The sequence below is a fragment of the Apostichopus japonicus genome, chromosome 20 (assembly GCF_037975245.1).
Source record: "Apostichopus japonicus isolate 1M-3 chromosome 20, ASM3797524v1, whole genome shotgun sequence".
Taxonomy (NCBI): domain Eukaryota; kingdom Metazoa; phylum Echinodermata; class Holothuroidea; order Aspidochirotida; family Stichopodidae; genus Apostichopus; species Apostichopus japonicus.
The window spans coordinates 27,245,164-27,262,034 of NC_092580.1; the positions used below are offsets into that span (position 1 = coordinate 27,245,164).

At 38.7% G+C, this 16,871-nt stretch overlaps 1 protein-coding gene across 6 annotated transcripts in view; it reads left to right on the forward strand.

Moving 5' to 3' along the window:
- LOC139962155 (filamin-A-like) overlaps positions 1–16,871 on the forward strand; it is a 110,631-nt gene that overhangs the window by 59,193 nt on the left and 34,567 nt on the right. For 5 of the 6 annotated variants that reach the window (XM_071962103.1, XM_071962106.1, XM_071962104.1 and 2 more), the window contains 12 exons: positions 539–636; positions 3,352–3,480; positions 3,812–4,024; positions 4,542–4,704; positions 5,426–5,620; positions 6,550–6,687; positions 9,893–10,159; positions 10,511–10,704; positions 10,960–11,439; positions 12,031–12,148; positions 12,717–12,959; positions 14,575–15,447. In XM_071962103.1, the coding sequence (XP_071818204.1) occupies positions 539–636; positions 3,352–3,480; positions 3,812–4,024; positions 4,542–4,704; positions 5,426–5,620; positions 6,550–6,687; positions 9,893–10,159; positions 10,511–10,704; positions 10,960–11,439; positions 12,031–12,148; positions 12,717–12,959; positions 14,575–15,447 (3,111 nt within the window). The remainder of the gene's footprint in view (positions 1–538; positions 637–3,351; positions 3,481–3,811; positions 4,025–4,541; positions 4,705–5,425; positions 5,621–6,549; positions 6,688–9,892; positions 10,160–10,510; positions 10,705–10,959; positions 11,440–12,030; positions 12,149–12,716; positions 12,960–14,574; positions 15,448–16,871) is intronic. The other variant, XM_071962108.1, reaches the window with a different exon arrangement.

Here is a 16,871-nt window from a genome sequence, read left to right on the forward strand (position 1 = left end):
CATCTGCCAAGGGTGAGGTCTCTCATAGTCTGCCCTTTCACGATTGTGTATTTGGCTTTGATTGTCACGTGCAAAAGACAAAGTGTACAGGGCCAAGGCAATTCTGATAAACCTAGCCTGAAGATAATGGAGTTCAGGGGGGTACCACAACTCAAAGGGCCTTGGTTTAAATAAGGGTGGGGTTAAATAAGGATGAGGAAGTATGGAATAAAGAATGTAATCTCATCTTCATAAAACTTTGGAGGAAAAAGGCAAAAACATTAAAGAAAAAGAAGACCCCACATGTAGCACTCTACAACTCCAGTGTCACTCACTCACACAGAGGAAGGTGTCACACACACACAAGTCTAGTAAGGAATAGACTATTAAGGAGTGTTAAGGAATCGACTCGATGGAGATAATCGTTTTCTGTGGCTCTGACCGTTGAGCCACTTGAAACCAGTGCTAGTAACACTAAACAGTAATATTGTTTTATATATGTTAGATTGGAATTTAGAAATGATGTTTCTGTTTCTATTTCTTTCCTTCTTCTAATTAGGCCTTTGCCCTGACTGGGAGGACTGGGACCCTGAAAATGGCTTGGAAAATGCCACCGAGGCAATGAAGCTCGGAGAAGAGTGGCTGGATGTACCACAGGTAAAACCGCACAAGTCTCTCATCTTGTTCTTTACAATGTTGTCGTAACCCTGTTTTATGCTGTTGTTTCAAGTTTATATAGCATCCAAAGTCAAATCTCAAAAGATTGTTTTTTCGTTGGAGCTGAGAAACATAAATTTTACCAAAGTTTACATAGAATTTTTTTCTTTACGAAGAGCAAAAATACAAAGTACGAAAACATTACATGTACAAACAGAAGTATAGAATAAATATGCAGTATAAAAAGCCAATAATGTAATATAATAATATAATGAAAAGCTAATAAAATTTCAAAAGAATGTGAAAAGAAAGATGCAACACATCCTAAACGTGAAGATTGCATCCATTGGGGGCAAAAAAGAAGACTTATAAGAGTCGAGGCACATGTTGCAGAAGGACAAATTGCACACTTAGTTTTGAAACTGCCTGCATATGAACAAACGTGCTTACAGACATGTCAAGAGGTTCTTTTGTTTTTACTGGTTGTCAACACTTACTATTTTATCAAAGTGGGACAGACATAACCTTTGGTAGGTAACTTGTTTGCACATGTACTAATATTTCTCTAAATGTCATTGTTTATCTTCTCCTATGCCTTTACATACACATTTATGAGTCATCATTTTTACCCTTGCAAGTTAAATCGTCAGGCGTCCTAGGAACTGGTCTAAAGTATCTTCTAGTACTGGGAACTAGTCACCGAAGCCTAAAGCCAAAATCTGAAACAAAATCGTTTGTTTACCATGCTGGAATACTTTGCTTCACAATGATCATTTTTATCATTAGTAAAAATGAATCTTGTTGTGAAAACCCAAAAAGACAGCTTTTATAATTAGTAGTAGTGTCAATCGTTTGTGCCCTTTCATCTATCCTCCATTTTGATTCCCTACATCCAGTACTTCTAAATTGTTCCATGTCTGCCCAACTTCCCACCACATAAAGCTTGTAAAGTAATTTGCTCCTTCCTGGCAAAACGGTCTTTCCTTCCACTGTCAAGAGGTGCACTTTTTTGAAGGTTCTCTAAAATAAGATACATTGATAAATTTGCCATAGACCTCCTGTTTTGGCCTACAAGACATCCTTCGGGCTACTACCGGTTATCACCATAATAACTAGGGCAACTGCTTTTAATTTCTCTTTGTGAAAATATCAGATGACCAAAGAAAGTCTGCTGTCCCTGTTTGTAATAGTCTGTTATTTACCTGTAGCCAGCAATCTCACCAAAGGCATGTCCTTCGAGGGGGGACTTTCTCAGTGCAAGCTTTGCTTGTGCACATCATATGCGATAGAATTCTTTGCTATATATAGTTTGCAAGACACAGGTGTGATTAAAAACCAACCACATTTTTGGGGGGCATTGCACAAGATGGTCTGAACGTTCTGAGAACATTCCCTTGGGAACTGATCTTAAAAAAAAAAAATATGTAAAGGTTTTGTGACCTAAGAGGTCAACTTATGGCATATCTTGCATAGTTTTGGTTCTTAGGGTATGTTAGATGATTCCCAAACAATACAGTATAGGTAAGTACAATGTAAAGGGTGTAGGGTTGATGGAAAGGTGAAACAGATAGTAACAGGGTACTTGAGATTTTGAAGGAGACTGTTGGCAAATTCGTTTTTTTTTTATGTGTACAGAAACCAAGATTTGCATTGATTTACGACCTGAATCAAGTTGCAAATTACCCACGCCTTCCAGACTGAATTATTGATAAAGACAGCTCTCTTTCAACGGTTTCTTTGAACAGTAGATGTACAAGACCTAGTTCAATAGCAAACTACAAAGGCTAGCCTACCTTGTCTAACCTGTTTCTTAATTTTTATCATCATTTAATTTTTTGGATACCAACAGTTAACATTTTGTGAAAATAACACCTATGTGAATTTTACTTTGATCCGGTTAAAAATGTTAAAATTATACCACCAAAGAAGTAAGTCTTTGAACAATTTGTCACACATTCATGAATATATATTATACAACAGTCAAAAGGGGGTGTGTCAGTGACTCATCTGAATGACACTCCCACTATATATATGGTATTTCCACGAAATTCATTAATTCGATTTCATTTACTCGAAATTTTTGAGGAAACTTTCGTCATGACCTCTCGTTGTCCATCTTATTAAGCAGCATTGCATGGTGGTCAGGTGAACTCTGGCTTTGGCTGGTAAAAGATCGAGGAAGTCAATCATGCGAATTTGGGAAAGTAACGGGAGATCATCCAAGCTATAGTATCAATATTGCTCAGTTTGAAAAATTCCATGTATTAAAGTGCCACAAAGAAATTATAAAAAAAACAACTAAAAGTAACTCTGGGAATGGGGGCCGGGGGTATGGGTGGGGAGTCAATGGATAAACTGTTTTGATGTATTTTTCTTTTTTCCATGTATGTTTTTTTTTGGGGGGGGGGGGATTTTTCTCTATCTCTCTCTCTTACAGATTTTGAGACCAGAGGAAATGAACAACCCCCATATTGATAATTGTTATATTTTCACTCTCTCTTACAGCTTTTGAGACCAGAGGAAATGAACAACCCCCCCATATTGATGATTGTTATATTTTCTCTCTCTCTCTTACAGCTTTTGAGACCAGAGGAAATGAACAACCCCATATTGATGATTGTTATATTTTCTCTCTCTCTTATAGCTTTTGAGACCAGAGGAAGTGAACAACCCCCCATATTGATGATTGTTATATTTTCTCTCTCTCTCTTACAGCTTTTGAGACCAGAGGAAATGAACAACCCCAAAATTGATGATATGAGTATGATGACCTACCTCTCACAGTTCCCCAAATGCAAATGCAAGCCTAATGCTCCTTTGAGACCCAAGTCTAATGCAAAGAAGGTAGGTTATCAAGTTAGGGTACTTGTTTCTAAACATTTTTAACAAACAAAGAGAACTCTATTTCCCATTACCTGCCCCCCCACCCCCACCCCCCAAAGTATGCATGGAACCTTTAAATTAAAGTAACTTATAGTACAATTAAGTTGGGGAATATAATCAAGGTAGCTTTTTTCAGGGCATTCGTATGTGGCTATCTGTTCATTCCCTGCCCTCCCCCGCCCTCCCTCCCCCTCCCCCAATTTATGAATGTGATATGTCCAAGTAATTTGTCATGCAATTCGAAGAATTGATTTTTTTATATTTTTTATAAATCGTGACATTCTCTCATCAGGTCCGTGCCTACGGACCCGGTCTTGAGGACGGGAACTTGGTGTCGCAGCCAACTTCCTTCACCGTGGAGACGTTTGGTGCTGGCAGTGGTAAAGTGGAGGCCACCATCATAGCCCCGGATGGTAACCCATTGCCATTCACCCAGAAGGCAAATAAAGACAGAAACAAGACCCATTCTGTGGAATACACCCCTATGCTTCCAGGAACATACACGGTAATCTATCGTTCCAAGTCACAAGAGAGAAACCGAGAAGTCAGAATATTATTATTGATCTGCTCGGGCGGAGTGGGGTTTGAAAAGTTTCATTAGTGATAATCTGTAAAATGCTAGAAAATTGGTTTCTAATATTTGTAGGTTTGGGGATGCTCAGTTTTCTTCTTTTTTAAATTTTAACCCATAATGAGTGGCAGAAGCATACTGTTTTTATTGAAAGTCAGGGGTCAACTTGTATAAGTTAGAATGTGAAAACCTTTTACTTGTATACGCTACAACCACGCATACCGTAGTACCACAAGAAGGTGTATCTAATTCCTTAAAATATTCAACTAAAATTGTCATGGAAAACCACAATGTATGCATTATTGCATTTCTAGTTACATTGTTAATAAATACCAAATGGATATTGTGCATGATACATATGAGTGAGTCATACGTTTTTCAACATTTTGTTACTCTTTTCTCCGTTAACATTTCATTTCATGCGTTTTTTTTTTTTCTTTTCCCACTGCAGATATCTGTCAGCTTCAATGGTATGGTCATACCAAAGAGTCCATTCAGCGTAAACGTTCAGAACGTGACGGTGAACGCTGGCAAATGTTCAGCCACTGGGCCGGGTATCCAGCCGACCGGCGTCTTCCTAAATGAGCCAACCTACTTTGAAATTCACACTGCCGGTGCGTAACGCCTCAGACTTGCTTTTCCATTTCAACCTTGTAGTGTTTGAATCGAGGGTCAGAGGTCAAATGTACCACTCGTTTATTGTGTCTTGGAGTTGTATTAATGTACACTGTGTTATTTATGTCTTTAGTTAGTTTTTTTTTGGTGTTTTGTGCACATCATGCCTTTTTTCAGTATACTTTCATTGTTCTATTGTGTCTAAACCTACAAAAGAAATGCCAGCCTCAAATGGTAACAGGTTCTATTAAGGTCTCAAATTTGGGAAACTATGATTGGTATTGTTTGGTCTGTTGTAGTTCTGCAGTAATTTTCATTTAGAACCACACAGTCGACAGTCCACAGACAAAGAATTCAGTAGACTGTATTAGGATCCAAAACTAACTTCCATTTTTGAAAAATGTTCATAATAGCTTATTGGCTTCTTTGTATCATTTGAAAATGTGAAAAATATTTTGTTGAAAACACTGAACTGCAAGTCTGTTTCTTGTTTTGACCAAACTTGACAAATGTATTTCCAGCCTTTGGTGGTAATTTCATCGGTCAAAAGATTATCATGATCATTACACTATGGTGATAGTAAATAATGTAAGGGAAACTGGTATTGATAATGGGATACCCTTTGGTGTAAGAACCTGTACGTTTTAGTTATAAAGACTTTCTTTGATATAGAATTTAGGATGTTAACAAATGGTTCCTTTCCGTGTCATTCTCTTTTAGGTGCCGGTGCCAGCGTACCGACTGTCAAGTTGCTGGACCCCAATAACCAGGTGATACCAGTGGAACTTCAGAGCAACGGGAAGGGCTTGTACAGAGTGGAATATACAGCCACCATCTCGGGAACATACCAGGTTGAGGTCCTCTTTGGAGGGAACCACATCCCCGGCAGTGTATTCAATGTATCTGTTGCCCATGGTAAATAATAAAAAATATGGAAATATGCTAGAAAATCAAATAAATGGTCATTCAATAATCTCCTAGCTTCTACAAAAACTTTTGCTCCCCCCACCCCCCCCCCCCTGCCTCAGTGAATCATCGCTAACTTTAACCCTTATATTTACACATCTCAAATGACTGAGCAGAAGTTTGCAGAGTTTAAAAAACTCAAAGAAAGTACTTTATAAAAAATCTTTCAATAAAATTTAAATTTGTTAAAGTACATTGTTGGAGGTGGCAAGTACGATACTCTTTTTCATAAATTGTAATCAAACAACATGTTTACATTGCCAGAAATATCGTGTAAACATTCAAGGCTGTGCGATCAAGTTGCAGAATGCTTTGTTAGTTTTGTATAAGAAGCATTATTGAATGAAAATGGACAAGCGGGGGTGGTGTGTGGGTGGGGGGTCAACTTGAGAACTGAAACAGTTTTGAAGTGACATGATATACAGTACCCTTAAGTGCTTTAAATATGACATTTAAATACATTTTTAGTATACTCCCGATTCTCAGCAGATCTTTGATAAGTTGCATTAATTTCTATCATTTTGTGACAAAAATGGAGTGGCTCAAGAACTTGTAAATCTTAAAACAACTGGTCTGTAGTCTTTCTGTCAGAAAATATCGATCTCTTTGGTGTATTCAGACAAAACATCTTTATGAAAATTTCGTCTTAACTGTCTCCACATTTACACGACAGCTTTTCATCGTGAACGTGTCATCGCTAAACTTTTAGTCATAAAACACTATGTTTACTCCATATTCCGTCTTGGAAACCCTTTAATTTGGGATTTGTTATGGTCTGATCATACTTTTCTCTGATTATTTATGTCGTTGATCTAACCCTTGTCTAACCGTCACCTTCGACAACCGGGATCTTTAATTCTTCTTTCTTTCTTTCTCAGCTTTTAACCCGAATGCTGCACACGCCTACGGCCGTGGCTTGCAACCGAAGGGTCTACGTGTCCGAGAGAACTGCGAGTTTTACGTGGACGCTAAAGAAGCCGGTCAATCTGAACTGAAAGTGCAGATCATTGCACCTGGTGAGACATTTTGGTCGGGACTCGCGGAAACCCACGAGACGCCGAGAGCTCTGGTTGCGGCGGAGATAACATGCATGTAGTTTTGGTGTGCAGTGGCTTACTAACAATATTCTGTGTTTGTTTGATAACAAAAAATATTTAAAAAAACATTAAAACCTTCAATTTACATCAAAGTATCAATTTGTTTAGACATCTCAAATTGACTTTCAAGTTACCAATTTGATCTGAAATTCCAAATTGACCTTCATTGTAAAAATCAAAGATAAACGTTTCAGACTTATAGAATCCTCCCATATCCTGAATGTTAGTTTTGTTTGCGATATTCATATATCATATTCTCTGAACAATGGAATAACCCAAAACCACTTGTATTCATTCTGTAAACCAGCCCATTTGGAATGGTTCATTATTTTACAGGTGGGAAAACGTGTATAACAAAATGATCTTTTTGATAACTATCCCACATCCAAGAACCATGTGACATTTTTCCACCCTTGTTCTAATTCCACTTCCCTAGTTACGAGCGTCATTTAGATAGACATCATTCACTTAGTAAAGAGAGTCTCTCGTCAACTGCATGTATGTATGTCCGCCGTACCGACGCTGTCGTCGTTCTTTCACGTGTGTCAAAAGAGTCCTGTCTTTAATGCCTCCCCATGTGGAACGACCCGCATTTCAGGTTCGGAGGGATCGGATTGCATATAACTAGCTTCCTTTCACAGGCGTTGGCTTTCCTGTTTTTGCTGTGCGATATTCGATACAGTTTTGCTGCATCATCTCTGTTACATGTTTATTGTTCATTGAATCGTAGCTTATAGTGTTTCAAAAGATTTGTGGTTACTATAATCAATCCTTCAAGGAGAATCCATTGTAGTTTGTCATCCATGCAGAGATGGTCTCACACTTGTGCTTTTATGTACCATCATTATTTTATGCAGGTATGCCAGTTCTACAATGGATTAGTCTTGCTGCGATAACTTTTAAGGCAGGTTCAACCACGTAGTAGTTATGACACATGCGTAGTTCTCTGTCAATGGAAAAGGGCTATTTACACTACACAATTCATATCCAAGCAAGCTGGGTTAGTAGAATGAAGTTTAATACATGTAACAGTGTTGCATGCCTTAAACATTTCATAACCATTTAAAGGGGTAGAGTGAAATTGAAAGGAAGCCGAGTTGTAAAGGGAGTCGCTTTATTTTGAAGTTTACTGACTTGTCTCATGATGAACTTGAGTCACCGCGTTTTCTTTAAGGGGTAAGAAATTTACAAACTTGTAAGAGTCACTCAACTTTGAAACTTAGTGACTTGTGACAAGACTCGCTATAACTGGTTACAAGACTTGTTACAATGCTGATAAGTAAGAAACATTTAGAAAGGACTGGCATCTTCAAACTTAAAAGTGAATTTATGATAATCACAGACTAAAAGCTGACAACCAGGCCATCGGATTCTACACAAATCCTCTCTTTTCTGTCTGCCTACACTGACGCATAGTCTTCAAGCCAGTTTTCATAAGGCATAACGTCTTTCCCAAAAATTGTTGACTCTTCTGTAAGCAAGATTACATGGAGTGCATTAAACTAGATGACATTAAAAAGACTGCCCTTGCTTTATTTAATAACAACATATTCAAAACATATGGAAAAATAAATAGTTAATTAGTTTAGAGCAATATTTATGCCACCTGAAAAGAGCTCTGTGTATTAAATATTTGCAGGCAATGATTCTTGATAGGATATTTCTGTCTGCACTTCCTCGTTACCCCATTTCCGAAAGCCACCTCTTTAAAACCAACTTGCAAACCATTTCAAAATCAACTCGGTTGAACTTGTGATACCTTAAACAAATGGCTGTGCTGTATTGTTGCATATAGAATGATTCGGTCGAGTTGGCAGTATGTCTAAAGAAAAACTGGGTGTGTTTTGTTCTCAGTTCATCATGCGTTCCTTCCTTTTGGAACCAAAGTACTCTACGTGAGTGACTAAGTACCTTCAAAATCTTTCAGGTGCAAGGCATTGCTTTTCAAGTGCCAGACGTCTTTTTAAGGGTCGTACAAACATGCTAGTGCAAAAGAATAGCACTGGCAAAAACATTGAAGCTAGGATTAAACTTGTGAGGGGAAGCTATCAATATTGTGGCTAATTAAGACTTCCTGATCAAAATAGAAATCCTATGTAAACTGTTCATGGTGTAATGAAATCAGGTTAACAATTTAATGGACGTGACACTTCTATAGGCATTAATATTGTCTGGTAGTGTGTATGTCAATCTCACACGTGTGTCTGTTTTGAATTGACTGTCATAAATTGACTGTCATAAAGTTGTAATATTTTGAAAGTGAAAGATGAATGGTCAAATTCATAACCTTTGCAAAAAAAAATGAACTGTCTGCAAGGTAAAGTTAGTTAATCTTTTACAGGTCAGTTAACAATCTGACTAGTAAATTATTTCAAGGAGGCTTTATGACCTTGTCTCGAAGAGTGCATAAAAAGTGTCGGTTATTGTTCACTGAGTATTGTGTATATTACTGGTGACCTTTTGATGTGCACATTAAGTGAGCAGTTGTAAAAGGCCTTGCATGACAAATGCTCAACTGAGTGTGCAGTAGCTTTTGCTGTGGTGCATGCTGGGTGTGTGTTTGAGAGAGTTTGTATCCAAGAGAATATTTTCATTTAGTACGAAACCAAATTTCAAAGAAGATTTACTAATGACTGAGAATTCTCGTCCAATTTATGTGAATTCTTCTAAATGGCTTTGTTGTGAACCTGTTCAGGTAGTGAACATGATGCCCCATTTGGTGTCCAGACACCAAAATAGTAGGTTCCTAAGCAACAACCTAGGTCACATTGACTTCTATGGTAGGATAGAACTTAGGAATGGTTTGGTAACACTTTTTAAAATGGTAAACGTCTGGGACAACACAGTTTGATACATCAATTCTTTCTGTTTCGGCACTCATAAAAACAGTAATGATGGCTTTTAGATTTTTAATTCATAAGTTAACTCCAGAACGAGAAAGACCACTCATTTTTTATGATCATAATTTCTAGAATAGAATTTGGATTTATAGTGTACTGATAATCCATAAGGCAGTCAGTTGGCTTTCAAGATTTTCACTAAGGTATTACCGTGGTAACTGTGAGTATTGTTACGTTTGGCAGGAATGCTATATAACATATTTACCTATTTACATTATCTATAGGTGGCTTGGATGAGCCAGCCTTCATCACAGACAATAAAGATGGAACATTCACTGTCAACTACAGCCCCACAAAACCAGGGCGGTATATTCTTAATGTGACCTATGGAAGGAAACCCATACAGAAGAGCCCATTCACAGTCAACATTGGGCCCCAGGCAACGGGACCCCATGCACAAATCAAGGCATTCGGGCCAGGTTTGGAACGTGGTGTTGCAGGCAAGCCAGCCACCTTTACGGTCGAGATGAATGGTGCCATCGGACAACTTGGTAAGTTTTAAATGTACAGTAGTGAAATACAGGTTATCGTACATTCTGTGTTTCACTTGGTGTAAGTGAAACTAAATGCCATTATCGTAAGTTGGGCTGCATCTCCCTTCAAAATTGAACAATCTATCGACTATGCTATATTATCACATTAATTAATGGTTGGGGAGGGGGATAGGCTGCAGGGAAGGGTGGTTTCATCCAGGTTAATAGACCTATCAAAATTATTTTGGTTAGGCTAATACAACAGCACAATAATACATGGAAGTTCATGATAGGAACAACAAAAGACCTGACTTATACATGCTGTATTTCTCGTTCCCTTATTTTACATTCATTTACTTCTTCTCGTAGGTTTCTCTGTTGAGGGGCCATCTCAAGCTGAAATCAAGTGTAAGGATAACGGAGATGGATCATGTGAGGTTACATACTTCCCCAAGGTCCCCGGTCAATATTTCGTTCATGTAACTTGTGACGAGGAAGACATTGACAAAAGCCCCTTCTCTCCCAACATCGTACCAGATGCAGGTGGATTCGATGCCACAAAGGTAAGAGGAATCTCTTTTTCCAAGACACATAAAATTAAGATGGATTCTTTTTTTTGTTTAATCTTTTTTTTTTTGTCTTTCCTTAAAGTACTTAATTTTCATGTTTATTTGGCAAGGTAGTTCAAGTAATTCCGAATTTTGTCTTTGTTAATAATGTACCGGCACAAGAGAGTAAATGTGTTTTGTCACAAACCTGAACTTTGCAGTAGGCCCAGACTTGACCATCTTGTATTTGTTTACTTCTTATTGATAAAGGTGAAAGCGTTTGGACCAGGTCTTGAGAAGAATGGCATTGAAATCAACATGCCAGTTGAGTTCACCATTGATACCCGTGGGGCAGGCACACCACCCCCTTCATATACATCTGCCGCTGGTCTTCCATTTGGTGGACCTGGCGGTCCAGGAGGCCCAGGTGCTCCTGGCGGCCCAGGTGGCCCTGGCGGCCCAGGTCAACGCCCAGGCGGTCCCGCTGGACCTGGTCAACGCCCAGGCGCTCCCGCTGGACCTGGACAGCGCCCAGGTGCTCCAGGTGGCCCTGGTGCCCCAGGAGGCGCTCCAGTCGAAGAGCTTCCAGTAAAGGTCCTGATCAACGATCAGCTGGGTAACCCTGTTGAACCGGTCATCAAGGACAACAAGGACGGCACCTACAACGTGCAATACACTGCACCATCTCCACTCAAGCATAACATTGCTGTAACCTTCGGAGATGTCAGCATACCCAACAGTCCATTCAAGGTAAAGTCGGTATCACAAACGTTTCACGTGAACTTTTTGGAATATTCAGTTCTTTTGCAGAGTACAGTTATATGTCCATGCCAGGATGATTGGAAAGTATTATTCAAAACATTTGCGATCACTTTCTTTCCTGTCTTGATTGTAATTTTTTGCCTTAATCTTTGGGAAAAATGAATCTGAGGAAAAACAAGCATGGGATAATTTTCAGTAGGAGGCTTTACCTAGCAATACTGGAAAATAAAATCAGAAATGACTGGAATTTGTAATTCGGCATTTCTCCTAAATTGTAATGAATTGCATAAGTGGATTGGAATCATCAACTGAATTTAGTGTCAATTATCATATGTTGTCGCATATATTGTCCTATGTAATGATTAAATTGTTTTAATGATACATTTGTACTTGGCAACAAAAGCATTTTTCAAAATTATGTGAAAAGAATCGCCTTATACGAGAATCGTTATTCAAGTTTCTACCTGTTGAAAACCATGTATAGCAGGGTAGCCAAAACATAAGGCATGACTATGATTGGTGAGCTGCAATTTCTGTAATGTTATGAATATTCATTGGAAGATTCTATTGTGTTTACAGGTGAATATTGGTGCTGGCCCAGATAGAGTCAAGATCTATGGCCCTGGTGTGGAGCCTGGCAAAGTCAAGGCCAATGAACCCACATACTTTACTGTCGATGCTAAGGATGCTGGAAATGGTGAGTTAAAAAAGAATTATAAGAAAAAAAGAATTAAATTTAAATTTAAAAAAAAATTAAAAGCAACTCTTTTGTTCCAGTGACAAACTGCTTTTCTGATCTTTATTTCGGTTTCTGTATTTTTCCCTTGTATTTATTTTTTGATCTTAATATGCATTTTTTCTCATAAATGTTTGCTCGCTTGATCATGTGCACAAACTTTAGGATTATCCTCTTTACTTTTCCCATGGATATAAAATGTTGCTGCTATGAGGATTGTGGTGTAGAGGTGGGGGCTATGAGGGAACCAAAACACCCAAGATAAAGCATATTTTCAATCTTAGTTTGGTACTTTTGGCGTCCTGTCCATTACACTCAAAACCATACTCACATAGAGAACTTTCTTTACAGTGAATGACTGCAGTGGTAAACAAATTGAGAAACTTAGTTTTTGTTTTCTGCTAAACATGGTGATACTCTCAATGTATATATCTTTTACAGGTATGCTTTCTTCAAACTTGGGGTCTTCTCGCTTATGTAATATTTTATCTTTCTTTTTCTTTTTTTAACTTAAATATTTGAATTACAGCTCCAATCACAGCTAAGGTCAAGTCCAAGCCAGGTGTCAATGGACCACAGGTCAAAGAGATGCCAGTGACTCTGACCGACAATGGTGATGGCACTCACACCGCAAACTACACCCCCGAGGGACCTGGAGACTATGAGGTTGAGGTCAAATACGGGGGCAAAGATGTCCCTAAGACACCCATCCAAATCACCGCTATCCCCAACGTGGATGTCAGCAAGATCAAGGTCAACGATCTTCAAGATAGTAAGCAATAACGTTCAGATTTGTTGTGTCTAACACACTCACCCTTCCTCACCTCACCACCCCCCTCCCCCTACTACCACCATCACCACCATTAAATATAAATTGAAGGATTTTGGACTTTAAAATTCGTTGGAAGGAGTTAACCTGCGTTCAGCCTTCAAAAAAGCCAAAAAAACAGCATAAAACAATTTTGACATTGGTCAAGAAATATTTCAGCACTTGCTGATTTGTCAAGATTCTATAACTGCTGCAAACAGAGCTTTTTGTAAATTATTGGTTTGTTGGTTTGGGAGAGCAGAGAGGCTGACATATCGTGAAAGAATGACCACCGTGCAGTGGAGGGGGGTGGGAGTTCCGAGGTCCACCATTTAGACTGCTCTGTTGTTGTATCATTCATTCATGACCATGCTTTGTTTTAATGTGTTTGCAGTGTATGTTGTGTATTATCATTATGCATTTTATATAATTATGATGTTAACCCGAACAGAGCCCATAAATCTCAAGTATTGGAATAATATCAGCACGATACTACTTGGAATGCCCATCAATAGTTGCATAAATTAAGCCTCTAACAATGCATGTTAGTCTCCTGTATGTTGACAAGTTCAATTAACCAAGAAACACTATTAAACTCACCAACAAAAGGTGAGATATGAAACAAAGCAACACCTTTCTTGTTCTCACAATCTATCATGCCCCCCCCCCATTACCACCCACTCCCCAGGAAAGTACACTGTTACTTCTAGAATATTTAATTTTTCAGGTGTAAATTTTGTGGTTTTTAATTACTCACAAAACAAAGCCTATGCCCAATCCTCTCCCCACCCCTCTGAGAAAATATAAAATGAAAAATTATTAATAAATATATAAATTCTCAAACTCATTCTGTCCATAATTTTAAGGCAAGCTTTAGAAGATCCCAACAGCATACAGACATAAAGAAATATCGTACCTACTATAGGTTAATAGCATCCTCGTTTATCCTCACACCTGCTAGCCTTATAAAACAAAGCAAATGTGTTTTCTTGAGCCAAGAAATGTCATAATATGTGTACAGCATATAATGGATTACTATGTATTAATGTGCTGGTAATAGCGAAAAAGTGTCCAAAGTTTTGTAGATAAATAAATTCTGTTGATATTATGTCATGTCATATTATAAACACTGTTCATGTGATATTTGAACATTTCTTAATAGCAAAAGAGTCTTTTATCTGTATAAAAGCCAATTTAAATTTGTATTCGCTCCCTCTTCTGTTTGTCTTACTTGACGAAAATAAAATCCCCAGTAGAAAAGAAAAAAAATAATTCTCTTCAGTTCAGCATAGCCAACGCCACACCTCAAATTCTTTCTCTATCAAAGAACTCTTCGCCACCTTTTATTCTCTCGAATTTGAATCCTAGATACGATCCTTTAGTCCCAAGTGTCTAGAGAGTAGAGTCTTTTTAACCAGTCCCATTTCTCATACTGTATGAGGGATATGTTTTTGTTTTTTTTGGCTTGATATCTTATTTTCTTGCTGTTTTTTTTCTTGCGACTAACTTGCATGCCCATCTCACCCCGTCCCTTGTCTCTCTCTTTTGTCTTTTTGCTGTCGTCGATGCTTACCTCTAGCTATCGAAGTCGGAGAGCCTTGTGTTCTAAACGTGGACGCTAGCGAGGCAGGAAAAGCAGACCTGCAAGCCCGAGTAAGGGCGCCCTCCGGAAAAGAGCTTCCGGTGGAGGTCACAAAAGTTGGGGAAGACCAGTACAGAGTGTCCTTCGTCCCGGAGGAAGAAGGTCCGCATACCATCGATGTGGACTACGACAATGACTCGATATTCGACTCCGTCCTCGTGACGAACGCCGTCAAAAAACCCGACGCCGGGAAGGTCGTGGCTAGCGGTCCGGGACTCGAGAGCGGAATCGTAGACAAGCCCGCGCAGTTCCTCTTGGACATCAGAAACGCTGGGAACGGCGGACTGGGCATAAACGTCTCGGGGCCGTCGGAGGCCGACGTGGACTGTCAGGACAACGGCGACGGGACTTGCAGCGTGTTCTACACCCCCAAGTCCGCCGGACCTTACACGATCAACGTCCTCTTCGCGGACGAACCCATCCCCGGCTCTCCCTTCACGGCCAATGTCATCGACCCTTCGAAGGTCTCATGCAACGGCCCCGGACTCGAGAACGGATGCTTCAAGGACTTTCCCTGCACTTTTGAATTGGATTGTTCCGAAGCAGGAGAGCCCCCGATCAGTTGCGCAGAGGAGCCCATCGAATGTACGGTGCTGTCACCGACAAATACGCCCTGCCCCGCCCTGGTGGAGGCGGACCCCGAACGGGAGGGAGTATACAAAGTGACCTACCAGCCGGAGGAAGAGGGACCACACACGATCGACCCCACCTACGCCGGTTTTTCCATCCCGAACTTCCCAAAGCAAGTAGAGGTCCACGAACCCATAGACTTGGATAAGATTCTGGTAGAAGGAAACGGTCTGAGTGATGGTATGCTTCTTTATTTTTCCAATATTTTGAAAGCAGTCCATCTTCGTCTCTGGTGCCTATCTCTCTCTCTCTATCTCTCTATCTCTATTTCTTTCGTACATCTTTTCTCTCATATGTGAAAGGGGACATCATTAGACTAGTTAAAATGGAACCATTTTTCATATGGGAACATTTTTTTCTTTCAATATTCCGCACAGTGTCGTCACTTCATATTCGACACATTTTCTACAAAATTCTGTTTTTTGCGACACTGTGACGTCGGTCCGTCGGTTATTTTTCAATTCCCAAATGTAATGACGCACTTCTTCTAGCCAGTGCTGCTTGCAGTAAATGATCACTTTGAACTCTGAACAATCATTTCTGCGAAAACAAAACCAAAGTTAAACCGCATCTTATTGTTCATAAAATAGTACATTACAGTTTTCTCATATTTTAGCAGTGGCTAATTATTACATTTATACTTCAGTAATTTCACAGCATGGCATGTTTGATATCTTAACCATTTTTTTTTTTTGAGAATCTTTGTTTAAACCAAGCATGGGTAGTGTGTGTGTAGTAAACATGACCTAACTATAGCTAGTTTCACATTTCATACACTCATAAACTCATCATTTCTTCTTTTCTTTTTTCAATTTTACTCTTTTCCTTTTTCAATTTCCTTATTCCATGTCTATGAACTAAAAATGTATTTACTCGGTGAAAGGTTGAATCTTGAATCATGATATCATGTTTCAGTTTATGGCACAAGCCAAGTCGTAGCATTTGGGATTAGGTTACCGAGTTGCAACAGACACTTTGAAAACTTGCTGAACGATGTTTTATTAAGGGACCACACCTATCATGAAGTTTTTGTTTCACAATTGAACAGGATGCTCCATTGATCATTTTACAGTCGATACAGCTCATAGGATATATTGTTTGTTTATTTATAGTGTTCCCTTTAGTTTAGTAGAAGATTTTTATGGACTTATATTTATAGGATGGTAATGTGTGTTTCGATGATTTACTTTAGTTTGTAATATGAAGTGTGACTGGTAATTTATAGCAGAAACATGATTTATTATGGATGATGGTAAATCTAAATGAAAGCGAGGAACGCAGCTATATTGGATATCGTTGAATACTGAAAGCATTAAAATGTGTATTAATATAATAAGTACTCTATGCAGATGTGGTGGCTGTAGTTTACATGTTTAGTCACAGAAGTATATCTGCATGTTACAGAACTTAAGGAAAATATGTTTCAATGTTGCAACATAAGCAAACATAATCTATGAACTTCAAGGCCCAAAATACACAAGCACTGTTTTTATACTAGTAGTGCAAAAAGAACTATCTTTTTTCAACTGACAAAATAAAAATAATTAATGATCATCAAGTTTCATAGCATAAGTATAATGATTTTATTTTTAATTTTTATATGT